The sequence below is a fragment of the Oncorhynchus mykiss genome, chromosome 29, assembly GCF_057628025.1.
Source record: "Oncorhynchus mykiss isolate SJ-2025 chromosome 29, ASM5762802v1, whole genome shotgun sequence".
NCBI classification, from domain to species: domain Eukaryota; kingdom Metazoa; phylum Chordata; class Actinopteri; order Salmoniformes; family Salmonidae; genus Oncorhynchus; species Oncorhynchus mykiss.
This window is the reverse complement of record NC_143050.1, coordinates 10,090,001-10,117,500: the sequence shown is the minus strand read 5'-3', so window position 1 is coordinate 10,117,500 and position 27,500 is coordinate 10,090,001. Positions and strand designations below refer to the sequence as shown.

Below are 27,500 nucleotides of genomic sequence, written 5' to 3'. Positions count from 1 at the left end.
TGGGACCCCAATGTTGAGGGTTAGCATGGCAGATGTGATGTTACCTACTCTCACCACCTGGGGTCAGCCTGTCAGGAAGTTCAGGATCCAGTTGCAGATGAAGGTGTTCAGTCCCAGGGTCCCGAGCTTGGTGACAAGCATGGAGGGCACTATGGTGTTAAACGCTGAGCTGTAGTTGATGAACAGCATTCTCACATAGCTATTCCTCTTGTCCAGGTCAGAGTGGGCAGTGTGTAGCGCAATTGAGGTTGCATTGTCTGTAGATCTGTTGGGGCGGTATGCAAATTGCAGTTAGTCTAAGGTGTCTGGGTGGTAGTCACTGTGGCATGAAGTCTTAGAGTTCTTGGGAACAGGAATGATGGTGGTCAGATTGAGATCCCGCATCATAGCCTCCGATTCCGATGACCATTTCTCTATGGAGTGCATCACAGGCACTTCCTGGTTGAGCTTCTGCTTGTAAACAGGAAGCAGGAGTATAGAGACATAATCTGATTTGCTGAAGTGGGGATGACGGAGGGCGGAACCACACACCTGAGGTTATGGAAGGTGAAACCAGGCCAGACGAGTCATAATATCAGAGGAGCAAACTTGAGAAGGGAGAGGATTATGAACTAATAAACACAAATAAACACACTTTTAGATATGGATATAGGATTAATACATACAGTAACTCTCCTCTCTCACCCAGGGCACTTCAAACTAGGTGATACAACCTTGTTAACGTGGACTTTTAAAAATCACACTCCTGCTAATGTACTAGAGTAATGTGGTTATGTAGTATTATGTAACAGAGTAATGTGGTTATGTAGTAGTGTTATGAACAAGAGTAATGTGGTTATGTAGTATTATGTACCAGAGTAATGTGGTTATGTAGTATTATGTAACAGAGTAATGTGGTTATGTAGTGTTATGAACAAGAGTAATGTGGTTATGTAGCATTATGTACCAGAGTAATGTGGTTATGTCGTAGTATGTACCAGATTAATGTGGTTATGTAGTATTATGTGCCAGAGTAATGTGGTTATGTAGTGTTATGAACAAGAGTAATGTGGTTATGTAGTATTATGTACCAGAGTAATGTGGTTATGTAGTAGTGTTATCAACAAGAGTAATGTGGCTATGTAGTGTTATGAAAAAGAGTAATGTGGGTATGTAGTAGTGTTATCAACAAGAGTAATGTGGCTATGTAGTGTTATGAACAAGAGTAATGTGGGTATGTAGTAGTGTTATCAACAAGAGTAATGTGGTTATGTAGTGTTATGAACAAGAATAATGTGGGTATGTAGTGTTATGAACAAGAGTAATGTGGTTATGTAGTAGTGGTATGAACAAGAGTAATGTGGTTATGTAGTAGTGGTATGAACAAGAGTAATGTGGTTATGTAGTATTATGTAACAGCGTAATGTGGTTATGTAGTAGTGTTATAAACAAGAGTAATGTGGTTATGTAGTAATATGTAACAGAGTAATGTGGTTATGTAGTATTATGTAACAGAGTAATATGGTTATGTAGTATTATGTAACAGAGTAATGTGGTTATATAGTGTTATGAACAAGAGTAATGTGGTTATGTAGTATTATGTACCAGAGTAATGTGGTTATGTAGTGTTATGTAACAGAGTAATGTGGTTATGTAGTGTTATGAACAAGAGTAATGTGGTTATGTCGTATTATGTACCAGAGTAATGTGGTTATGTAGTATTATGTAACAGAGTAATGTGGTTATGTAGTATTATGTGCCAGAGTAATGTGGTTATGTAGTAGTGTTATGTAACAGAGTAATGTGGTTATATAGTGTTATGAACAAGAGTAATGTGGTTATGTAGTATTATGTACCAGAGTAATGTGGTTATGTAGTATTATGTAACAGAGTAATGTGGTTATGTAGTAGTGTTATGAACAAGAGTAATGTGGTTATGCCGTAGTATGTACCAGAGTAATGTGGTTATATAGTGTTATGAACAAGAGTAATGTGGTTATGTCGTAGTATGTACCAGAGTAATGTGGTTATGTAGTATTATGTAACAGAGTAATGTGGTTATGCCGTAGTATGTACCAGAGTAATATGGTTATGTAGTGTTATGTACCAGAGTAATGTGGTTATGTAGTATTATGTAACAGAGTAATGTGGTTATATAGTGTTATGAACAAGAGTAATGTGGTTATGTAGTATTATGTACCAGAGTAATGTGGTTATGTAGTATTATGTAACAGAGTAATGTGGTTATGTAGTATTATGTAACAGAGTAATGTGGTTATGTAGTGTTATGTAACAGAGTAATGTGGTTATGTAGTGTTATGTAACAGAGTAATGTGGTTATGTAGTGTTATGTAACAGAGTAATGTGGTTATGTAGTGTTATGTAACAGAGTAATGTGGTTATGTAGTGTTATGTAACAGAGTAATGTGGTTATGTAGTGTTATGTAACAGAGTAATGTGGTTATGTAGTGTTATGTACCAGAGTAATGTGGTTATGTCGTGTCATGTGTTATGTGGTAGTTTCCCTACACATCCTTATTCCTTGTTGGTAGTTGTAAATAAGGCTCTTGTATTACGAAATTAATGGGTAGTAGTGTGAATGCGTGCGTATGTGTGTGTGTTTGTCCTTGTGTTTGTCTCCTTCCTCCTTTCTGCCAGAGCTCATTTAACGTTGTCCAAACATTTGTTTTTATAATCTAGCACACTTCAAAGGCCACATGGAGAGCTGTGGGCCCTACAGCATATGGCTTTAAATAAAGGAGAGAGAGAGAGCGAGAGAGAGCGAGAGAGAGAGAGAGAGAGAGAGAGAGAGAGACAGAGAGAGAGAGGGAGAGAGAGCGAGAGAGAGCGAGAGAGAGCGAGAGAGAGAGAGAGAGAGAGAGAGAGAGAGAGAGAGAGAGAGAGAGAGAGAGAGAGAGAGAGAGAGAGAGAAGGGTAGTTGACATTTTCACTCCAACTAGCAGAGGGCCGGTGGGCGCAGGCTGGCAGAAGAGGAGAGAGAGAGAGAAATAAGGGCAGATAGAGGGGGAGAGAGAGATTATGAGGCAGAATGGCAGAGAGAAAGAGATGGAGGTGTAGAGAGAGGAGGGAAAGATTTTAAAAAAGGGAGAGAGAGAGGGAGTGAGGGGTAGTGAGAGAGGGAGAGGCAGTGGGAGGGATGGGTAGAGAGAGAGGGAGAGACAGAGAGAGGGAGTGAGGGGTAGAGAGAGGGAGATGCAGTGGGAGGGATGGGTAGAGAGAGCGGGAGAAGCAGAGTGGGAGAGAGGGAGAGCGCGAGTGGGAGAAAGGGTTAGAGAGAGAGAGAAAGAGAGGGCATGAGAGAGGGAAGGAGAGTGAGTGACAGAGAGGGGTAGGGAGAGAGAGAGGGAAAGAGAGTGAGCGAGGGGTAGAGAGAGAGGGAGAGGCAGTGGGAGGGATGGGTAGAGAGAGAGAGGGAGAGTGGGAGAGATGGGCAGATTGGGCGAGGAGTTTAGAGAGAGGGAAAGAGAGGGAGAGTGGAAGAGAGGGAGATGCAGAGTGGGAGAGAGGAGCAGAGTGGGAGAGAGAGGTAGAGAGAGAGGCAGAGAGGGGTAGAGAGAGAGGCAGAGTGGGAGAGAGGTGTAAAGAGAGACGGAGAGGGAGAGAGGGGTAGAGAGAGAGTGAATGAGAGGGAGAGAGGGTTAGAGAGAGAGAGTGAATGAGAGGGAGCGAGAACTTATGTTTTATATCTGTGCAGTGAAAGACACATTACTGACACAAACCTATGGTAGAGACTGGTCAAAATCACAATTTTCTCAGTGTGTGTGTGTGTGTGTGTTCTTGGCACCTTACAGATGGCATTTTCACTGCCAGCTTATTGAAGCCCTCAAGAAAATACACACAAACACACTAATTACCTCTTCTGCCAGCCTGCGCCCACCGGCCCTCTGCTAGTTGGAGTGAAAATGTCAACTACCCTTTTCTCCCATCTCTCTCTCTCTCTGTCTCTCTCTCCTCTCTCTCTCTCTCTCTCTCTCTCTCTTCCACTCTCTCTCTCTCTCTCTCAATTCAATTCAATTCAATTCAAGGGGCTTTATTGGCATGGGAAACATGTGTTAACATTGTCAAAGCAAGTGATGTAGATAATATACAAAAGTGAAATAAACAATCAAAATTAACAGTAAACATTACACATACAGAGGTTTCAAAACAATAAAGATAAATGTCATATTACGTATATAGACAGTGTTGCAACGATGTACAAATGGTTAAAGGACACAAGATAAAATAAATAAGCATAAATATGGGTTGTATTTACAATGGTGTTTGTTCTTCACTGGTTGCCCTTTTCTTGTGGCAACAGGTCACAAATACTGCTGCTGTGATGGCACACTGTGGTATTTCACTCAGTAGATATGGGAGTTTATCAAAATTGGGTTTGTTTTCAAATTCTTTGTGGATCTGTGTAATCTGAGGGATATATGTCTCTCTAATATGATCATACATTGGACAGGAGGTTAGGAAGTGCAGCTCAGTTTCCACCTCATTTTGTGGGCAGTGAGCACATAGCCTGTCTTCTCTTGAGAGCCATGTCTGCATTACGGCGTCCTTTCTCAATAGCAAGGCTATGCTCACTGAGTCTGTACATAGTCAAAGCTTTCCTTAAGTTTGGATCAGTCACAGTGGTCAGGTATTCTGCCACTGTGTACTCTCTGTTTAGGGACAAATAGCATTCTAGGTTGGTCTGTTTTTTTGTTAATTCTTTCCAATGTGTCAAGTAATTATCTTTTTGTTTTCTCATGATTTGGTTGGGTCTAATTGTGTTGCTGTCCTGGGGCTCTGTGGGGTGTGTTTGTGCTTGTGAACAGAGCCCCAGGACCAGCTTGCTTAGGGGACTCTTCTCCAGGTTCATCTCTATGTAGGTGATGGCTTTGTAATGGAAGGTTTGGGAATCACTTCCTTTTATGTGGTTGTAGAATTTAACGTCTCATTCTGGAATTTGATAATTAGCGGGTATCGGCCAAATTCTTTCTCTCTCTTTCTCTTTCTTCCTCTCAAAAGCTGTCGTGAGAGATAGTCGAGTGTGGCCTTGCTTCTGTGCATGTGTACACTTCCATCCTCTGTGTGATTACAAGTGCATGTTTCTGTATGTGTTTCTGTGTGTGTTTCTGTGTGTGTTTCTGTGTGTGTTTCTGTGTGTGTTTCTGTGTGTGTGATTTTGTGACTGTGTGTGTGTGCATGTTTCGGTGTGATTGTGTGTGTGACTGTGTGTGTGGTTATGTGTGATTGTGTGTGTGACTGTGTGTGTGGTTATGTGTGATTGTGTGTGTGACTGTGTGTGTGGTTATGTGTGATTGTGTGTGCATGTTTCTGTGTGTATGTGTGATTGTGTGTGTGGTTATGTGTGATTGTGTGTGTGGTTGTGTGGAGTTAAACCTTGAGCATAAAGCCATGTTGTAGATGTAGTGTAGAGTGCTGTAGTACAGTACAAATGTTCTGCCACTGTTCTGTCTGTCCGTGACAAGGCATTTAGAGAGAGAAAAATAGTTTTATGTTTGATTATGGACTACGGGTGGAGGAAATGGGGATGGATAGAAGGGTAGAGGATGGACAGAGTCAGGTTCCAGACAGTAATGGCCTTTCGATAAGAGAGGCACTATGACTGATGAAAGAGATCAGACACGCTCCCTTCTTTTCCTCTCCTCTCATCCCATCATCCATCCTTCTTTACCTGATGGAGAAAGCTGTGACCCCCCCACCCTACCTGTGTGTGTGCGTACGTGTGTGTTGGTGTGTGCGTGTGTGTGATTGACATTTTATTACATCAGGTTGTTGATAGAACAGGACAGTCTCTTTGGTGTCTGTGATTGATATGGTTGTTGTGACATTTGTGTGTGTGTGTGTGTGTGTGTGTGTGTGTGTGTGTGTGTGTGTGTGTGAAGGGAAAGCAGAGAGATGGAAAGAGATGGGTGTGAGACAGCTATCGTAATTGAACTCTGTGCCTGATGAAGCATTCAACAACTAACTAACACCGAAATAGACAGAGCGAGGGGGAGGGGTCAGAGAGAGAAAGAGCGAGAGAGAGACAGAGAGAGAGAGAGACAGAGAGAGACAGAGAGAGAAAGAGAGAGACAGAGAGAGTGGGGAGTGAGGATGACCAGAGTAAGGAGAAGGAGAGAGAAAGATAAAATGAGTTGTCATACTCTGAATCATCTTGATATGTGTGTTGTTGTTAAAGCAGGTCATGTTGTTTATGTTCTAGCAGACTCTAAAGAGACTTAGAGAAGAGCATGTATGTGGTGTGGGTGACCTCAGAGGGAATGTTCATTGCTGTCTCCATTCTAAAAAGTGTGTATGTATGAATGACGTACGATTGATGTACAAATAATCTATGTATGATCTATGATTGTTGTATGATTGATGTACGATATGAATGAGATGCATTATATAGAGGAGTAAATAGATAGTTTAAAAGTGTAAAGGATGTTACATTTACTCCTTCGACTCTCACTCTCTATCTCTCTCCTCCTGTCTTTCTATCTCCCTATCTCTCTATCTCTCTCCTCCTTCTGTTTCTATCTCTATATCCATATCCTTCTTCTATCCCTCTCTCTCCTCCTTCTATCCCTATTTCTCTCTCTCCTCTTTCTATCTCCCTATCTCCCTATCTCTCTCCTCCTATCTCTCTCCATTCCAAACTGCACATTCCAGAGAATGTGTGTGTGTACTTGTTTCCCTACATTATCAGGACCCCAATGTCCTAACATTTCACCCAAATGCTATTTGTTCAATGCTATTTTAAGCTGAAGGGTTAGGGTTTTGGGGTTAAGGGATAGGGGTAAATGAAAATTCGATTTTTAATGCTCAAACATTTTTACCCTCCAAAAAGTCCTGAAATTGAACTAAAACAGTTCTGTGTGTGTGTGTGTGTGTGTGTGTGTGTGTGTGTGTGTGTGTGTGTGTGTGTGTGTGTGTGTGTGTGTGTGTGTGTGTGTGTGTGTGTGTGTGTGTGTGTGTGTCTAAACAATGAGACCACAACAGTACCCCTCTAGACGGCTGTCTTGTTCTTTCTTTTTAACACTCAATCTAGCTGACTATTTTCAGGACCCCCCCCCTCCCTCCCCCTCTCTCTCTTTCTCTCAATTCAATTAATATGGGCTTTATTCAAATCATATCAAATTGTATTGGTCACATACACATGGTTAGCAGATGTTATTGCGAGTGTAGTGAAATGCTTATGCTTCTAGATCTGACAGTGCAGCAGTATCTAACAGGTAATATCTAACAATTACACTACAAAACCTAATATCTAACAAATTACATAACAAAACTTAATATCTAACAATTCCACCTCAAAACCTAATATCTAACAAATTCCACAACAAAACCTAATATCTAACAATTCCACATCAAAACCTAATATCTAACAATTCCACCTCAAAACCTAATACACACAATCTAGTGATGGAATGGGATGAGAATATATAAGTATAAAATATATGGATGAGCAGTGACAGAGCGGCCAAGATGCAATAGATAGTAAAGAATAGATAGTGAAGGATACAGTATACAGTATATACTGTACATATGAGATGAGTAATGCGAGATATGTAAACATTCTTAAAGTGGCATTATTAAACTGCCTAGTGTTCCAGTTATTAAAGTGGCACATTGGCATGGGAAACATGTTTTCATTGCAAGTGAAATTAACAATAAACAAAAGTGAGAAGACGCAAAACAATATCAGCAATTTTATTTTTGAAACGAACAGTAAACATTGCACTCACAAAGGATGGAAAAAACAACATACATTTCAAGTGTTATATTATCAGCTCTCTGTCTGTCTTTCTCTCTATGTGGGATGAGAGGCGCGAGAAAGCAGCTCATTGATGGAAGGGAGAGGTGGAGAAGTGTTCGGATTGGATGTGGGGCTACATGTTGAAATCAATTAGCCACAGAGAAAATGAGTCGCCACACAACTAACGGAAAAAATAGCAGCTTCATACTCAATTAACACATAGTAGTAGAGTGTGTCACGCCTGCTCCCGCTCCCTGGCGCTTGAGGGCGCCAGGCTGCCATCATTACATACACACCTGTCACCATCGTTACGCGCATCAGTGCTTCTTTGGACTCACCTGGAATCCATTACTTAGTTGATTGCCCCTACTGTATCTGTCTGTTCCTCAGTTTGATCCCCGTGTCAGCATTAACCTCTTATGGCTGTGATCCGCGTACAGGGATCAACATCAGGGGAAATCTCAGAGTGACAACTAAAAATACAACGTCGTAACATTAAACATTCTTGAAAATGCAAGTGTCTTACATCCTTCAAAAGATTAGGATCTTGGTAATCAAATTACGTTTTCCGATTTAAAATAGCTATTACAGAGTACAAATACCATGCTTTTGTTTGAGAAGAGCAATCAACAACAAAAACATTTTCCGCCATGACAGTTTTTACACATTCACATCTGAAGGTAAAATTATGACTTACATTCTGATATCTTGTTCTTACTTCTCTTCCTGAGGGTCCCAGTGATCAAATGAAGTGCCGTTTTCTTTGATAAAATCAATTTTTATAGCCTAAATCGAAACATTTTGTAAACCGTTTGTGCCGTGAATTCCATCTCTATCAATTTTTTTACGGAGCATCCGATGTAATTACACACGGTAAACCATCGTTTATCTAGTCATGGTTGGTTTCAGTGCTCTGGATGTTTGCAACACAGCCAAACCTCATTGGTTTTTTTTGCGGGGAGTATTGACCGAAGTGAAGTGATTTGAAGACAACGAGCAATGACTACTTTGCGCACCAATTATTTTAGCGAAGCTTCGTTGATTGACTGTATTTCTGCCCAATGACCATTGATCTTCTTGAAATCTAGCTGGGTAGATAGCCAATGAGCTGAGGTAAACGCCAGTATGTAATGGATTTGGGTTGGACCACCATTCCTTGTTTGTAATCGCACGCGTAACGAACTCCATTCTCGCCTTGACTATCAGAGAAGTTGCTGTGACGCTTGTTACGCACAGCAGTATTTTGGAAAGTTGTATTTTCAATGATTTCATTGAAGACGTCATGGCGAATAAATCAGGAAAAGCGAAGTCTAAGTATACAGATTTGCACCAGATTATAGAAGAGATTGATCGGGAAAGTGAGACAGATTTTTTGTTTGAGGAATCTTTGAGTGTGATGATTCAAACAGGAGCTGAGGAGCTGTTTCTGCAAGGACAGGACGTACTTCTGGACAGGTAAGTGCTAATGCCGTTTTATGAAATATAAATATATACAGTGGGGCAAAAAGTATTTAGTCAGTGTGTGCGTGTGTGTGTGTGTGTTGGTTTGTTGGTTTGTTTGGGTGTGTGTGTGTATGTATGTATATATATATATATATATATATATATATATATATATAGATGTATATATGTTTGTATATATATATATATATATATATATATATATATGTATATATGTATGTATATATATATATTCATGTCAGACATATATATTTTCAATTTTTTTATTCAAATGGAATGGAGTAGAACAGCAAACACACACATGGCCACTGCGCCTGCTACTCCTCTCCATTTTCATATGAAATAGCCATTGGGTGCTGTTGGGGGGAGGGCAGGCCCACAACAATGGCCGGAGTTGAATGGAACAGCACTTCACCTTAGTGACTGTGCCCTCTGCTCTATCCAATATATATCTGTTTATTTTATGTGATGATAAAAGGCTCATACAGTACAAATATTATTTTTATGTTTTCTTTCACAGTGATAGCGACTCCGACTGGGAGCCCCCGGTGCCAAGCTCTCTGCTCTACCTCTGCCCCCTCTACTCCTGCCTCCAGTGGTGTTCATATGCCACAGTTCATTACTGCAGGCATGACTGTGCCTCAGGGCCAAAAGGGCACAGCATGGAGGCGTCGTTGTGTTCTGTGTCGCATGACCTGCACCACTTGTTCAGTTTGCCTCTGCTTTACATAATAAAGAGACTGCTATGGGACATGGCACAGGCAGCAACATATTGTGTAGAGGACTTCCAAAGGGTGTACTGTTTTTTTAAAATATTTATTTTCTAATATTTTTTAAAACATTTTTATTTTTTTGTGTGTTAGAATTGCTTTTTGATATGTTGTATATAGTTATTTGCACTGTTGTATATAGTTATAGGTCATTTCACCAATTCGGCCACTTTTGGGCAACTTGTGTGGGACACCTGGGTGACTTCATGCTAAATAGTAGCTCACCCATTCCGGAAGTTATCAGTCTGAAACTTTGCACACCTATAGTTGCCCTCTTGTGTTATCCATCACAATTATCTCCAGCATCATATCTGACTGTGTGGCTATTCTAGTACATGTGAAAGATGATGCTACAACAATAAAAAACAGAAAACGTATGCTCTTTCTTTCTCTTTTCTTCCACCACATCTATTTCCACAAACTTCAGAATGTATCCATTCAAAGGATACCAAGAATATGCATATCCTTGCCTCTGGGGCTGAGCTACAGGCAGTTAGATTAGGGTATGTCTTCAGGCGGAAATTGAGAACAAGGGATGCAACCATAAGAGGTTAATGTCGTTTTGTTTCCCCTGTCCAGACGCTGTCCGTGTCCTGTTTCATGTCCGTTGTTTATTAAATGTTCACTCCGTGTACTTGCTTCTCGTCTCTCAGCGTCTGTCTTCACAGTGTTTATCCAGCACAGGGAGAAAATACTATAGAAGAACAGAAATACAAGGACGTGGAGGAAGGGAGTGTGACAGAAAGTGAGCGGTCTCAATGGATAGATAAGGTTAGAGGTGGATAATGTCATGCATTAAAACCCTATAGCTTCAGGTGCATATGTTAGGGTCATAACAGTCACATACTCCCCTACAGCTAGAGAGAGAGAGAGAGAGAGAGGACAGCAACACAATTAGACACAACCAAATCATGAGAAAACAAAAAGATAATTACTTGACACATTGGAAAGAATCAACAAAAAACAGAGTAAACTAGAACGCTATTTGGCCCTGAACAGAGAGTACACAGTGGGAGAAGAAATGCTTTGACTATGTACAGATTCAGTGAGCATAGCCTTGCTATTGAGAAAGGACGCCATGGGTTAGGGTTAGAGGAATAGTGTATCTGGGTTAGGATACGTCTGGGTTAGTATACCCCAACCCAGATACACTATTCCTCTATCCCTTACCCAGATACACTATTCCCCTAATCCAGATACACTATTCCTCTAACTCTAACCCAGATACACTATTTCTCTAACTCTAACCCAGATACACTATTCCTCTAACTCTAACCCAGATACACTATTCCTCTAACTCTAACCCAGATACACTATCCCCCTAACCCAGATACACTATTCCTCTAACTCTAACCCAGATACACTATTCCTCTAACTCTAACCCAGATACACTATCCCCCTAACCCAGATACACTATTCCTCTACTCTAACCCAGATACACTATCCCCCTAACCCAGATACACTATTCCTCTAACTCTAACCCAGATACACCATTCCTCTAACTCTAACCCAGATACACCATTCCTCTAACTCTAACCCAGATACACTATTCCTCTAACCCTAACCCAGATACACCATTCCTCTAACTCTATCCCAGATACACTATTCCCCTAACCCAGATACACTAGTCCTCTAACCCTAACCCAGATACACTATTCCTCTAACCCAGATACACCATTCCTCTAACTCTAACCCAGATACACTATTCCTCTAACCCTAACCCAGATACACTATTCCTCTAACTCTAACCCAGATACACTATTCCTCTAACTCTAACCCAGATACACTATTCCTCTAACTCTAACCCAGATACACTATCCCCCTAACCCAGATACACTATTCCTCTAACCCTAACCCAGATACACCATTCCTCTAACTCTATCCCAGATACACTATTCCCCTAACCCAGATACACTAGTCCTCTAACCCTAACCCAGATACACTATTCCTCTAACTCTAACCCAGATACACTATTCCTCTAACCCAGATACACTATTCCTCTAACTCTAACCCAGATACACTATTCCTCTAACTCTAACCCAGATACACTATTCCTCTAACTCTAACCCAGATACACCATTCCTCTAACTCTAACCCAGATACACTATTTCTCTAACTCTAACCCAGATACACCATTCCTCTAACTCTAACCCAGATACACTATTCCTCTAACCCTAACCCAGATACACCATTCCTCTAACTCTATCCCAGATACACTATTCCTCTAACCCTAACCCAGATACACCATTCCTCTAACTCTATCCCAGATACACTATTCCCCTGACCCAGATACACTATTCCTCTAACCCTAACCCAGATACACTATTCCTCTCTCTTCGCCTTATCTATATTTCTGATGCCTTCTGCTCCAGTTCCCTCTCCCTCGTCATCTCTCATATTTTATTTATCCTTCTCCTCCCTTCTTTCCTCTTCTCCTCCTCCTAATCAGTGCACATCTCCATCTCTCCACCACTTCACCAGTCCCCTCCTCTCCTCCTCCTCTCTGCTCATCTCTCCATGACACATCCCTCCTTTCCTCCTCTCATCTCTCAATCGATACATCCCTCCTCTCCTCCTCCTGTCCTCCTCCTCTCCTCTCATCTCTCCATCTCTACATCAAAGGAGGGCAAAATCGATTCCTGGCCCAAAAAAAAAGAGAAATCATCTAAAACCAGAAACATGTGTGCTTCATCCCTTCATCTCCTCCTCCTCCTCCTCTCCTCCTCCTTTTCTCCTCCTTTCCTCCTCTCCTCCTTTCCTCCTCTCTTCCTTTCCTCCTCCTCCCATCCCCCCTCTCCTCCTTCTCTGCTCCTCCTCTCCTGCCTTGAATCATTTTCTTATTTTTCTTTCTCCCTAATTGTAGTAATAGTGTATTACAGGTGTGTATGTGTGTTTGTGTGTTCAGCTGAAGGAAATAGCATTGATGTCCCCTAACCTTTAGAGGAAGAAGGGGAGAGAGAGAGAGAGAGAGAGAGAGAGAGAGAGAGAGAGAGAGAGAGAGAGAGAGAGAGAGAGAGAGAGAGAGAGAGAGAGAGAGAGAGAGAGAGAGAGAGAGAGAGAGAGAGAGAGAGAGAGAGAGAGAGAGAGAGAGAGAGAGAGAGAGAGAGAGAGAGAGAGAGAGAGAGAGAGTGTGTGTGTTCAGCTGGCGGAAATAGCATTGATTTTCTCCTATACCTTTAGAGGAAGAAGGAGTGTGTGTGTGTGTGTGTGTGTGCTCAGTGTGTTTAACAGAGGATGTATTAGTGTTATTAATGAGATTGAGGTGTGTTTGCTGTGTGCTGTGCGTGTATGTACGTGTCTGTACGTGTGTGTGTGTGCTGTGTCAGATAGTATCAGAGCAGTAATCCATGTCTTGTGAACCCACTGTTGTTTTATTAAACTGAGGACAACCAGTGTTTCGATCAAGATGTCTTTGATAACATCGCTGCTGCTACACAAATTCAATTAATTCTGACTCTCTCTTTCTCTTTGTCTCTCTCTCTCCATCTCTCTGTCCTTCTCTCTCACTATGACTATCTCCCTCCATCCCCCTATCTACGACTATCTCCCTCCACCCCTGCCTCCCTATCCATGACGATCTCCCTCCACCCCTCCCTCCCTCCATCCCTCTCTCCCCCATCTATGACTGTCGCCCGCCCTCATCCCTCCCTCCCCATCTCTGACTATCTCCCTCCATCCCTCCCTCCCCATCTATGACTATCTCCCCCTTCTGACTATCTCCCTCATCACCCCCTCCCCCTTTTATGACTATCTCCCTCCATCCATCCATCCATCCATCCCTTCCTCCCCCTCCCTCCCTCCCTCCCTCCCTCCCTCCATCCTTATCTATTAATATCTCCCTCCCTCCCCCTATCTATGACTATCTCCCTCCATCCATCTCTCCCTCCCCCTATCTACAACTCACTGCCTTCTTCTACCTCTCCCATATCCCTCACATGTTCCCCTCCTCTCATCATTTTTGCTATGTAGTGCCGAGAAAGGTTTTCTAAAAAATGAAATGATCTCTTTCCTCTCTCTCCTGTCAGGTTGTGTATGTGTGGCTGGTTGGAGCTCTCCTCCCCTGACCTAGGGACTGTATCTGCTAAACCCCCCCCCCCCCGTCCATTTTAGTTCAGTTTAGTTTAGTAGAATCCCCATTGCAGCAGCTACTCTTCATCAGGTCCACAAAAAACGTAGAAATACGTGACAACGTACAGAACAGTTATAGACAAGAACAACATAAGATATTACATTAAATTATATATTGGGAGTTATATATTGGTAAAACACCAAAATAAATACTATTTACACACTATTCATGTATACGTGTTCATATTCTCATAATAAACAGTACAGTTCAATTAGATATTTTTAAAGATCAATGGCTTTTTGCCTGCCTAACTGCAATGTTAATGTCATTTTTTGGGGTACTGTGAAGAAACCCGTAATGCTGTGTCTGGTGGGGTATGTACGGTGCCTTCGGCAAAGTATCCAGACCCTTTGACTTTTTCCACATTTTGTTACGTTCCCATCCTTGCTCTAAAATGTATTGAATAAAAAATGTCCTCAGCAATCTACACACAATGCCCCAAAATGACAAATTGAAAACAGGTTTTTAGAATTGTTTGCAAATGTATTCAAAATTTAAAACAGAAAAACATTATTTACATAAGTATTCAGACTCTTTGCTATGTGACTTGAAATTGAGCTCAGGTCCATCTTGGTTTCCATTGATCATCCTTAAGATGTTTCTACAACTTGATTGGATTCCATCTGTGGTCAATTCAATTGATTGGACATGATTTGGAAAGGCACACACCTGTCTCTCTAAGTTCCCACAGTTGGCAGTTCATGTCGGAGCAAAAACCAAGCCATGAGGTCGAAGGAATAGTCCGTAGAGCTCCGATGCAGGATTGTGTTGGAGCACAGCACTGGGGAAGGGTACCAAGACATTTTTGCAGCATTGAATGTTGACAAGAACACATTTTTAAATGGAAGAAGTTTGGAAACAGCAAGACTCTTCCAAAGAGCTGGTTGCCCTGCCAAACTGAGCAATCAGGGAGAAGGGGCTTGGTCATGGAGGAAACCTGGTACCATCCTTACGGTGAAGCATGGTGGTGGCAGCATCGTGCTGTGGGGATGTTTTTCAGCAGCAGCGACTGGGAGATAGGATCGAGGCAAAGATGAACGGAGCAAGGTACAGAGGGATTATTGATGAAAACCTGCTCCAGAGAGCTCAGGATCTCATTTCACCTTCCAGTTCACCTTCCAAAAGGACAACCACCTTAAGAACACAGACAAGACAATGCATAAGTGGCTTCGGGGACAAGTCTCTGAATGTCCTTGAGTGTCCCAGCCGGAGTTCAGACTTGAACCCGATTGAACATTTGGAGAGACCTGAAGATAGCTGTGCAGCATCGCTGCCCATTCAACCTGACAGAGTTTGAGAGGATCTAGTTTGATAGTTTCAAGTTCCGTTGTGAACAGTAGTGAAGAGGGCACGACAACACCTTTTCCCGATCAGGAGACTGAAAAGACTTGTCATGGGTCCCCAAATCCTCATTAGGTTCTACAGCTGCACCATCGAGAGCATCCTGACTGGTTACATCACCGACTGTGTCATGACGTTGCCCTCTTTGGGTACAACGAGCACCCCCCCCCCTCTCTCTGCACCATACCCCTCTCTCTCTCTCCTACACCCAGGCTGCTGTTAGGCAGGTCATCAATTCCTGGAGGAGATTCTTCCTCATGGCCAGACAGTATAGAGAGAGGGTGAGTTTTCATAGAGAGAACAAAGGAATTTCTTCCACATCACATAATTTGAGAACTGAACAATATTATGTTCTGGAGAATGTATAAACGGTCGGTGAAGTAGCCAGCTATGAACTGGTCCGTTTGGTACAATTCTTTGAAACTCATGAGAGACAATACAGCCACATTACCATAACCCTGTTTATACAATAGTCTCAATTGTGAGGCTTTCATCTAATTGTTGTATTAAATGAATGAGTAAAGATGAAACTATTTGTGAAATGATGTAATGTGATTTTAAACTGTTTAATGAAGGAAACTCCAATTCCCTTTGGAGTTTAACTAAATCATAGGCCCGCCACATGAGCACAGACATTGATCTGAGGTCATGGGACAGGCCCTTTCGGCTCTTCCGAATATAACCCCCACCTTGGGAAATTATCTTCAGACCACACTTCTCTCAATTACGAAAGGGCTAAGGTTTGAGTAAAGACCATGCTTCTCTCAATTACGAGAGGGCTAAGGTTTGAGTAGAGACCAAGCTGACCTCAATTACGAGAGGGCCAAGGTTTGAGCCCATTGCTGAATTCTTAACCATACCATGTGGATAAACTCTGAGACTATCTAACTGACAGAATAAGAACAAATCTTTGATACTAATTACTAGTCTGCAGCTAGGAATTCGGTATCATTGAACGTGAAGAACGACAACCGCCGAAACATCTATTCTATAATAACATTGCGGAATGTTACTCTGAACCATCCATTGTAACCACAACAGAGAGAGAGAGGGCTGACAAACTCTCCAACGGAAACAAACTTTCCAAAAGAGATCACGACGGAACACTGAGCGTAAATATATATATTGATTGCAATTATTCCAGAATGAGTGAGCGTTCATGTGCAAAGGATTAGCATTTCAATTGTTGTAATTATCAACTTTGTAGTGACTTTTATCTCAGTCGACCCCCACTTCCCTTTTGTCCACCAAGCCGCCATGCCGGTTTAGCCCACTAGGGCACATTGCCCTATCATTTCCTTGTAACCATATCTACTTGTTTGTTTATGCATTTCTGTGATTATTTAGTTAGTTAATATATAACTGATTTAAGACAATTGATGTATGGATGACTCACGGTGAAGACTGGGTTCGTGCAGATAACTAACCATTTCCGACATTTGGAATGAGACTATCGTGAGGTAAAGAATCATTCATTAATTAGAATAATAATTGATCAGATATTAAAATATCTGAAAGTTATATTAGGAAAATTATAACTTTGTAATCTGAATATTTTCCTTGGTTCCCCGACTTCCTAGTTAATTACAGTTACATGATTAAGTTAGTTTAATCACGTAATAATAATTACAGAGAATTGATATAAATAAGTCTTCAGTTTAATGATGCCAAAGACACGAACTGGTATGGAAACTGCTCGGCATCTGACTGTAAGGCGCTGGAGAGTACGGCCCAGTACATCACTGGGGCCAAGCTTCATGACATCCAGGACCTATATACTAGCTGGTGTCAGAAGAAGGCCCAAAAAATCTGTCACCTAAGTCATAGACTTTTTTTCTCTGCTACCGCATGGCAAGCGGTGCCGAAACTGCAAGGACCAAAAGTTTCCCAAGCCATAAGACTGATGAACAATTAATCAAATGGCCTCCCAGACTATTTACATTGACCCCTCTCCCCCCTTTGTTTTTACACTGCTACTGTTGCTCGCTATTTATTATCTATGCATAGTCACTTTACAAATGACCTCGACTAACCTGTACCACCGCACATTGACTCGGTACCGTTCAAATCAAATCACATTTTATTTGTCACCTGCCCCGAATACAACAGTGAAATGCTTTCTTCCAAGCCCTTAACCAGCAATGCAGTTTTTAGAAAATCCCTAAAAGTAAGTAAGAGATGAGAACAACAAATAATTAAGAGCAACAGCAAATAACAATAGCGGGGCTATATACAGGGGGTATCGGTCCAGTGTCAATGTGCGGGGGCACCAGTGTTGAGGTAATTTAGGTAATTATGTTCACGTAGGTAGAGTTATTAAAGTGGCTATGCATAGATAATAACAGAGAGTAGCAGCAGCGTGGGGGGGACAATGCAAATAGTCTGGGTAGCCATTTGATTAGCTGTTTAGCAGTCTTATGGCTTGGGGATAGAAGCTGTTTAGAAGACTCTTGGATCTAGACTTGGCGCTCCAATACCACTTGCCGTGCAGTAGCAGAGAGAACAATCTATGACTAGGGTGGCTGGAGCCTTTGACAATTTTTAGGGCCTTCCTCTGACACCAGTCCTGGATGGTAGGAAGCTTGGCCCCGGTGATGTACTGGGCCATACGCACTACCCCCTCCAGTGCCTTGCGGTCGGAGGTCGAGCAGTTGACAAACCAGGCAGTGATGCAGCCCGTCAGGATGCTCTCGTTGGTGCAGCTATAAAACCTTTTGAGGATCTCAGGACCCATGCCAAATCTTTTCAGTCTCCTGGGGGGGAATAGGTTTTGTTGTGCCCTCTTCACGACTGTGTGTGTGCTTGGACATGTTAGTTTGTTTGTGATGTGGACTCCAAGGAACTTGACGCTCTCATCCTACTCCACTACAGCCTCGTCGATGAGAATGGGTGCGTGCTTCGTCCTTTTCCTGTAATCCACAATAATCTCCTTTGTCTTGATCACATTGAGGGAGAGGTTGTTGTCCTTGCACCACACAGTCTGGTCTCTGACCTTCTCCCTATAGGTTTTTTCATCACTGTATAGGTTTTTTTTCATCCTATAGGTTTTCTCATTACTGTTGTGTCTTCAGCAAATTTAATGATGATGTTGGAGTCGTGCCTGGCCATGCAGTCATGAGTGAACAGGGTCCCAGGATCCTTAGCTTAGTAATGAGCTTTAGAGAGCACTATGGTGTTAAACGCTGAACTGTAGTCAATGAATAGCATTCTCACATAGGTGTTCCTTTTGTCCAGGTGGGAAAAGGCAGTGTTAAGTGCATTAGAGTTTGCATCATCTGTGGATCTGTTGGGGCGGTATGCAAATTGGAGTGGGTCTAGGTTTTCTGGGATAATGGTGTTGATCTGAGCCATGACCAGACTTTCAAAGCATTTCATGGTTACAGACGTGAGTGCTACGGGTCGGTAGTCATTTAGGCAAGTTACCTTAGTGTTCTTGGGTACAGGAACTATGGTGGTCTGCTTGAAATATGTTGGTATTACAGACTCAGACAGGGACAGGTTGAAAATATCAGTGAAGACACTTTCCAGTTGGTCAGCGCATGCTCGGAGTGCACGTCCCGGTAATCCTTCTGGCCCTGTGGCCTTGTGAATGTTGACCAGTTTAAAGGTCTTACTCACATCAGCTGCAGAGAGCATGATCACACAATTGTCCGGAACAGCTGATGCTCTCATGCATGTGTTTGAGGCAAGAGGCAAGTGTTCCTTGCCTCAAAGCGAGCAAAGAAGTGATTTAGCTCGTCTGGTAGCCTCGTGTCACTGGGCAGCTTTCGGCTGTGCTTCCCTTTGTAGTCTGTAACAGTTTGTTAGCCCTGCCACATCCGACGAGTATCGGAGCCGGTGTAGTACGATTCAATCTTAGTCCTGTATTAATGCTTTGCCTGTTTGACAGTTCGTCAGTCACCCCCTGTATATAGCCTCGTTAATTGTTATGTAAATATCTTGTGTTACTTATTTGATTTTATTAAACTTTTAGTTCACTTAGTAAATATTTTTTAAACTCTACTTCTTGAACTGCATTGTTGGTTAAGGGCTTGTAAGTAAGCATTTCACGTTAAGGTCTACACCTGATGTATTTGGCACATCTGACAAATACAATTTGATAAAATTTAATTTTAGCACTTGGTGACCTATAGCAACACATATTCTCCAGATACTGACAGTTAGCACTTGGTGGCCTATAGCGGCACCCTAATAGAAGCGGCTTCAGATGAGGCAGGTGTACCTGTGTAACGTATGTGAAACGGCTAGCTTAGTTAGCGGTGGTACGCGCTAAATAGCGTTTCAATCGGTGACGTCACTTGCTCTGAGACCTTGAAGTAGTAGTTCCCCTTGCTCTGCAAGGGCCGCGGCTTTTGTGGAGCGATGGGTAACGATGCTTCGTGGGTGACTGTTGTTGATGTGTGCAGAGGGTCCCTGGTTCGCGCCCGGGTATGGGCGAGGGGACGGTCTAAAGTTATACTGTTACACCTGCAACCACAGCACTTCTACTTAATTTGTCCTGAGATCCTCTCTGAGCTTTACAGGAATATGGCTCTGAATATACACAACAATACCTCTTTACTTCTCTCTCTCTCTCTCCTCTCTTCCTCTTTCAGGTTGTGGTGGTGTAGGTGTCCTCCTTGTCCTATGTGGGTGGTTGAAGCTCTCCTCTCCCTGTCCCAGAGACTGTATCTGCTACACCTCTCCCAGCACCGTGTCCTGTCAGGCGCATAACTTTCTGTCTGTCCCAGAGGAGATCCCAGCCCAGAGCGAGAGGGTCTTCCTGCAGGTAAGAGCCAGTAGATTACTCAGCCTCCTGTAGTCCAGAAAATTAAAAGCCTTTGTATTTTATTTTTATTTTTTTATTTTTTTTTTGGGGGGGGGGGATATTTTATGCACATTTATGCAAATGTATTTAGTTATAGTTTATAAAAATGTTAAATCATTTGATAACCTGAATATTTTAAAGTTGGTTTTGTAGCTTAATTGAGTGCCTTGAACTTATTTTTGGAATAGTTTTGTCCGGAGCCATATATTTAGATACTGAATATTGTTTTCATTCTAGTCATTCATTTACATAGCATTATTGAAATATTCCCCAAGTAATGGTAATAATACACATTGTATTATGTTAGATAGAGCATTGATTCCGCCTGCACTGATCTGTCTTGTATCTCGCAAAGGGTCATGGTGATAGATCAAAGAAATCCGGCTACAACGTGCTGTCTAAAACAGTACCTAGGTGACATTGTCTGTCTAACCCATTTCTGCCTCAAAAACATTCTGAATGTATCTCAGCTAAAACAATACGTGTCAATAATGTTGCTGTTTTTGTCGTGAGAACGTTTTGTGATTCACAGAGCAGTATTTCTGTTTGACAACAGGCACGAAAGCTAACATAAATGTGTCCAATATTAGCTTGCTAGCTGAGCCAGTCACTGAAAGGATGCTGCTAACCAACCAGCTACCTACTTAGTGCTGCACACACAATATTGGATGCTTCCTACAAAAGTTAGCTAGCAAACTACTAGTAGTGCTAAAGCTAACATTTTTTGTTTTAATGAAGCAGCTGTTCAGCCACGAGTCATTGTAGTAGCCTCACTGAGGATTTATACTATACAAGCAGCACTCGACAAGCCACGCTAGTCTCACCCTCATGTGGGTGCTAACAAGCTAGCAAACAAGCTAAGTAGTGCTACGTATCAACAGCCATTGTTAGCCAATCCAGTACTGGTTCGAAGCTATGGTGAGCTTCGATTGGTCACATGTGTCACGATATCGCATCCAGCTTTCTCCAAATTTAGTCCCATCCTGTTCAACTTCTCTCACTTTCCTTCCATTGAAAGTTGAATGGCTTTTGATATTTTACTATGCGATGCCTTCCTTGTAGAAACGGCTCATCAGGTTACTCAGCTGACCCAATGATGCAAAGATACAAGTTAGTGATGGCTGAGAAACATGCTGACTTGCGGACTGAATATCTGATAACAGTCCACTCTGGTTTTGTCTAATAATAACAACTTCCAATGTTCCAATCAGTCAATACCAGTTTCCAAAGAGCACCTGATCTGCCACACCCAGACCCTAAGCATCCTTTGTTATTCTCTTTCCTTCCTCCATTCTTCCAGAACAACAAGATCCAGCGTCTCCTGCGAGGCCACTTCAGCCCCACCACGGCCATGCTGTGGCTTTACTCCAACAACATCTCCTATATCCAGGCCTCCACCTTTCACGGCTTTGCCCGCCTGGAGGAGCTGGACCTGGGGGACAATCGTCACCTGAAGGCCCTGGCTTCAGATACCTTCCAGGGGCTAGGCCGGCTACACGCCCTGCACCTCTACCACTGTGGTCTTCTCAGCCTGCCATCTGGGATATTTGAGGGGCTCAGCAGCCTGCAGTACCTCTATCTACAGGTAAGGGAATAGAATAGAAATTGTAGTTATATTAGATACCTATTAGATACCTACACACATCTTGGGTACAGTGAGAAGCCAGCATGTGTAGGCAACAATAATGTGGTGAACACAAGCCTCCCTGATCTCACGTCCTTCTTACAGAGTTGTATATTTGACTTATAGGCCTACAGATATTAGATCTTAATTTGACCAGTTTCGTTGCAGGAGTAAGATAATCCTGCAGCAGGAGGCTTTGATTATTCACAAAAAAGTGATTTCTAATGGAAAATTTGTTTTGATAGGCTACGGTAGAGTATACTTTAGGTGTGAGATCTAGTGATAGAAATATAACTGCGGGTTTTCAGTCAATTTATGTTACTACTAGTAAACTTTCGATTTTCCAGCCTATTCTAAAATGGATTAAATAGGTTCCTTTTTCCACGCATCAATCTACACACAATACCCCATAATGACAAAGCAAAAACAAGTTTGTAGAAATTTTTGCAAATTTGCACATTTACATAAGTATTCAGACCCTTTACTCAGTACTTTGTTGAAACACCTTTGGCATCGATCACAGCTTTGAGTCTTCTTGGGTATGACGCTACAAGCTTGGCACACCTTTATTTGGGGAGTTTCTCTCATTCTTCTCTGCAGATCCTCTCAAGCTCTGTAAGGTTGGATGGGGAGCGGTGCTGCACAGCTATTTTCAGGTCTCTCCAAAGATGTTCGATCGGGTTCAAGTCCGGGCTCTTGCTGGGCCACTCAAGGACATTCAGAGGCTTGTCACGAAGCCACTCATGCGTTGTCTTGGCAGTGTGCTTAGAGTTGTTGTCCTATTGGAAGGCGAACCTTAGCCCCAGTCAGAGGTCCTAAGCACTCTGGAGCAGGTTTTCCTCAAGGGTTTCTCTGTACTTTGCTCCGTTCATCTTTCCCTCAATCCTGACTAGTCTTCCAGTCTCTGCAATTGAAAAACATCCCCACAGCATGATGCTGCCACCACCATGCTTCACCATAGGTATGGTAGCAGGTTTCCTCCAGACAGGACGTTTGGTGTTCAGGCCAAAGAGTTTAATCTTGGTTTCATCAGACCAGAGAATCTTATTTCTCGTGGTCTGAGAGTCCTTTGGGTGCCTTTTGGGAAACTCCAAGCGAGCTGTCATGTGCAGAGATGGTTGTCCTTCTTGAAGGTTCTCCCATCTCCACAGAGGAAGTCTGGAGCTTTTTCAGAATGACCATCGAGTTCTTGGTTATCTCCTTGACGAATGCCCTTCTCCAATGACTGCTCAGTTTGGCCGGGCGGCCAGCTCTAAGAAGAGTCTTGCTGGTTCCAAAATTGTTCCATTGAAGAAGGATGGAGGCCACTGTGTTCTTGGGGACCTTCAATAATGCTGAACTGTTTTGGTTCCCTTCCCGAGATCTGTGCCTTGACACAATCCTGTCTTGGAGCTCTACGGACAATTCCTTTAACCTCATGGCTTTGTTTTTGCGCTAACATGCACTGTCAACTGTGGGACCTTATATAGACAGGTGTGTGCCTTTCCAAATCATGTCCAATCAATTGAATTTACCACAGGTGGACTCCAATCAAGTTGTAGAAACATCTCAAGGATGATTCATGGAAACAGGATGCACCTGAGCTCAATTTCGAGTCTCACAGCAAAGGGTCTGAATACTTATGTAAAGAAGGTATTTCTGTTTTTGCTTTTAATACATTTAGAAAAATGTATAAAAACCCTATTTTTGCATTGTTATTATGGGGTATTGTGTGTAGATTGATATGGGGGGATAAATGTAATCCATTTTAGAATATGGCTGTAACATAACAAAATGTGGACAATGTCAAGGGGTCTGAATACTTTCCGAATGCACCGTACAGTATATCTCCGAACTTCTCTCTTCTTCCATCTCTCTCCTTCATTATCTGCCCCTCTCCCTCTATCCACTATCCCCCCTCTCCTCCCCCTCCCCAGGACAACCAGTTGGAGTTCCTGGAGGATGATCTGTTTGTTGACCTGCTGAACCTCAGCCACCTCTTCCTCCATGGCAATAGGCTATGGTCTCTCCACCAGAACACCTTCAGGTGAGACACACCTTTTTGATCGATTGATTGATTTAGCAGTGCTACATCGTCCAAAAGATCACCCTATGGATTGACTGCTGTCCCTCCAGGGGTCTGGGGGTGCTGGACCGTCTCTTGCTGCACCAGAACCGTCTGCAGTGGGTCCACCGTCTGGCCTTCCACGACCTGCATCGCCTCACCACCCTCTACCTGTTCAACAACTCTCTGACTGAGCTGTCTGGGGCCTGCCTGGCTCTGTTGCCTGCTCTAGAGTACCTCAGACTCAACGACAACCTTTGGGAGTGTGACTGCAAGGTCGGGACACAGTTCAAACACATCTCAAAACACACCTTCAAAAGACAAACCTCAAAACACACCTTCAAAACACACCTTCAAAAGACAAACCTCAAAACACACCCTCAAAAGACAAAGCTCAAAACACACCTCCAAAACACACCTTCAAAAGACAAACCTCAAAACACACCTTCAAAACACACCTTCAAAAAACACACCTCCAACACACTTTCAGCTAGCCTTCCGCTCAAGCCAAATGTTCATTTAGGCCGGGTTTCACGCTTCACATTTAAAGGTGATTTTCAATTGAGCTGAATGCGATCTCTAAACAGAGAAACATTGCCTTGAAAAGGTGCATTATTACCAATGCTCTACAACACGCCTCGGATTGAATCCCGAACTAAGTGAACATTTTATTGACATCAGTGCATGACTAAGCAAAATTCGACTGAAGGCGAAGCTAAGATTTTCTCCAAAGGTGCACTGCACTATTAACAATGTGACTATGAATCCCAGGATTAATGCAATGTGTCCTTGGGAGTTGTGAAAGGCATCTCATATAAATGTGTTATTATTCTTATCATCCAGGCCCTGCCGCTGTGGGCTTGGCTGCGGAGGTTCCGGGGCTCCACGTCGTCTCTGGGTTGCGTCTCTCCTCCAGAGCTTCAGGGCCGGGACCTGAAGGAGCTGAGGAAAGAGGAACTACCCAGCTGTTCAGCAGGAGAAACCCAGGGAGGAGGTGTCATAGGCGGGGAGGCCGAGCTGGGGGAGTCCCTGAAGAAAGAGGAGGACCATCGACTCCATCACAGGAACCACAGGCACCGCCATAACCACCACCAGCACCCACACCTCCCACACGGGGATCAGCACAACGGGGACCTGTCCCCCTCGCCCCTACCCCTGCCCAGGCCACCCAAGGGGAGCCGCAGGAACTGTACCCGCAACAGGGGGCGTAAGGGAAAGGGAGGAGGTCAGGGGGGCTTGAATGAGGTGCAGACACTGAGGGAGGGGGAGGAGAAGGACAACGCCCCTGAAGGGGGTAAACACGACCCCTCTGCCCCCACTCGCAGGAGGAACAAGTGTGTCCCTAGGACTTCAGTTGGACCGCCGAGCGGGGTCAAGAGAGCCAATAGTAATGCAGCGTCCTGCTCCACTGGGACTTTTCTCTGTGTCCTATTGGCTGGGCTGCTGTCACTCACTGCTGTGATCCTCCTCTGAGACTGAAAGGAGAGTGCTTTATATCAACCCCTACAATACAGTACACACTCCTCTGAATGTCAGACCCACTCTGGCTCCTGCACTGAGGTGTGTGTGTGTGTGTGTGTGTGTGTGTGTGTGTGTGTGTGTGTGTGTGTGTGTGTGTGTGTGTGTGTGTGTGTGTGTCTGTGTGTCTGTGTGTGTGTGTGTGTGGTGTGTGTGTGTGTGTGTGTGTCTGTGTGTCTGTGTGTGTGTGTGTGTGTGTGTGTGTGTGTGTGTTTAAATGTACTCTGTGTACCTGTAACATATGGCAGGGAAGTTCTTTGGGAGTCATAACTGAAACGTAACAGGTTATCTGTCGCTATGATGTCATAAGGGGGAGTATGATGTCATAAGGGGGAGTAACAGTCTGTCACATCCAGAGTTCTGATTGTGTGGTTGATCAAATGAACTGATGATTTAAGAATACACCTACTGCTACAGCCATATCACCTGAAAGGATACCTCAGCACAGACATGTGATAAGATGACCCTGACACAGGTTGTTGCCAAACTGTATAAACATCCTTAAAAACACGAATCCACTGGCTTCTGTAATCCTGTGTTTGTAACCCATGTAAGTACAGTGTGGTTTGTGTGAACAGTCTCCATGTCTGTCTTCCCACTTTAAAACAAGCCAGAAAGAGGAGAGTGAGAATTATGGAATGAGTATATGGAACCCTAGCTGTCCAATGAAGGGTTGAGAGAATGGAAAAACTCCTGCTTTAGATGCAGTCCTCACTCTGGAGATTTCTGAACTAAATGATGGACCTGAAAGACTGAAAATGAAACACTCTGATTCTACTGAACTGCTGCTATGTCTGAGGAGAGAGAGCTCTGGAACTCTCCTCGTCATTCTGGAACCTTCAATGTTCTGAAATCTTCATGGTTCTGGAACCTTTTTCAATGTTCTGAAACCTTCATGGTTCTGGAGTCTTCTTCAGGATTTGGAACACACAAAAACATGTAATGGAGAGGTGATACAGGGACAGAGGTGACAGAGCGCCCTCAGCGCTCCTTGAGGACCGGAGAGGTAATAACACCTTCCCAGCCGAGCACAGTCCTGTCCAGTCCTACACTCGGGGCTCCATTCAATCCGTCCAGCTGAAATTCAGCGCTATATTTCGATTTAAGTTTAAAGGCAATGTTAATACATTTATGGAGACTGCATTCATGGTAAACACTGCATATGTTGTCTCAATCAGAAATGTCTTTACATTTCAAGCGTGCTATAGCGCTGAACTTCAGCGATACAGATTGATTTGAGACATCACCTACAGTACCTAGCTGTCCCCACACTGACTGACCTCCCCTGTAGTAGTGTACCACAACCCTGATCCTGGGGAGATACAACCCTGGTCCTGTGGAGATACAACCCTGGTCCTGGTTGAGCTACAACCCTGATCCTGGGGAGATACAACCCTGGTCCTGGGGAGATACAACCCTTGTCCTGGAGAGCTACAACCCTGGTCCTGGGGAGATACAACCCTGGTCCTGGTTGAGCTACAACCCTGATCCTGGGGAGATACAACCCTGGTCCTGGGGAGATACAACCCTTGTCCTGGAGAGCTACAACCCTGGTCCTGGAGAGATACAACCCTGGTCCTGGTTGAGCTACAACCCTGATCCTGGGGAGATACAACCCTGGTCCTGGGGAGATACAACCCTTGTCCTGGAGAGCTACAACCCTGGTCCTGGGGAGATACAACTCTGATCCTGGGGAGATACAACCCTGGTCCTGGGGAGATACAAATGGTATAGGTATTTGTTCTAGCCCAGCTCAAACAAACCTAATTAAACTAATCCTGTATTTCTCAATCTATTCCTGAGGGACTAACGGGGTGTGCCTGGAATGAAACTGTACACCCCCTGCTGAGAGTCTAGGACTTGGGTTGGTGGCGGCTGCAGGAGACATATTTGTACAGCTGTGAAACCTTGAGATGATGCTGTAAAATGACAGTTGTGTCCTTTCGTTCATGTGAGGTTGAATTTTGTAACCACGGAGAAACTGGCACAGTCCTGTCTGTCTGTCTGTCTGTCTGTCTGTCTGTCTGTCTGTCTGTCTGTCTGTCTGTCTGTCTGTCTGTCTGTCTGTCTG

The 27,500-nt window shown here is 43.3% G+C and overlaps 1 protein-coding gene across 1 annotated transcript in view; it reads left to right on the top strand.

Annotated features, from left to right (window-relative positions):
- Positions 1–27,500, top strand: part of rtn4rl1a (reticulon 4 receptor-like 1a) — a 173,962-nt gene that overhangs the window by 145,050 nt on the left and 1,412 nt on the right. The window contains exons 2-6 of the mRNA XM_021590342.3: positions 20,032–20,204; positions 21,544–21,828; positions 23,784–23,893; positions 23,983–24,187; positions 24,755–27,500. The exon at positions 24,755–27,500 is cut by the window's right edge and continues 1,412 nt beyond it. Coding sequence (XP_021446017.3) covers positions 20,032–20,204; positions 21,544–21,828; positions 23,784–23,893; positions 23,983–24,187; positions 24,755–25,384 — 1,403 coding nt within the window. The 3' untranslated portion in view covers positions 25,385–27,500. The remainder of the gene's footprint in view (positions 1–20,031; positions 20,205–21,543; positions 21,829–23,783; positions 23,894–23,982; positions 24,188–24,754) is intronic.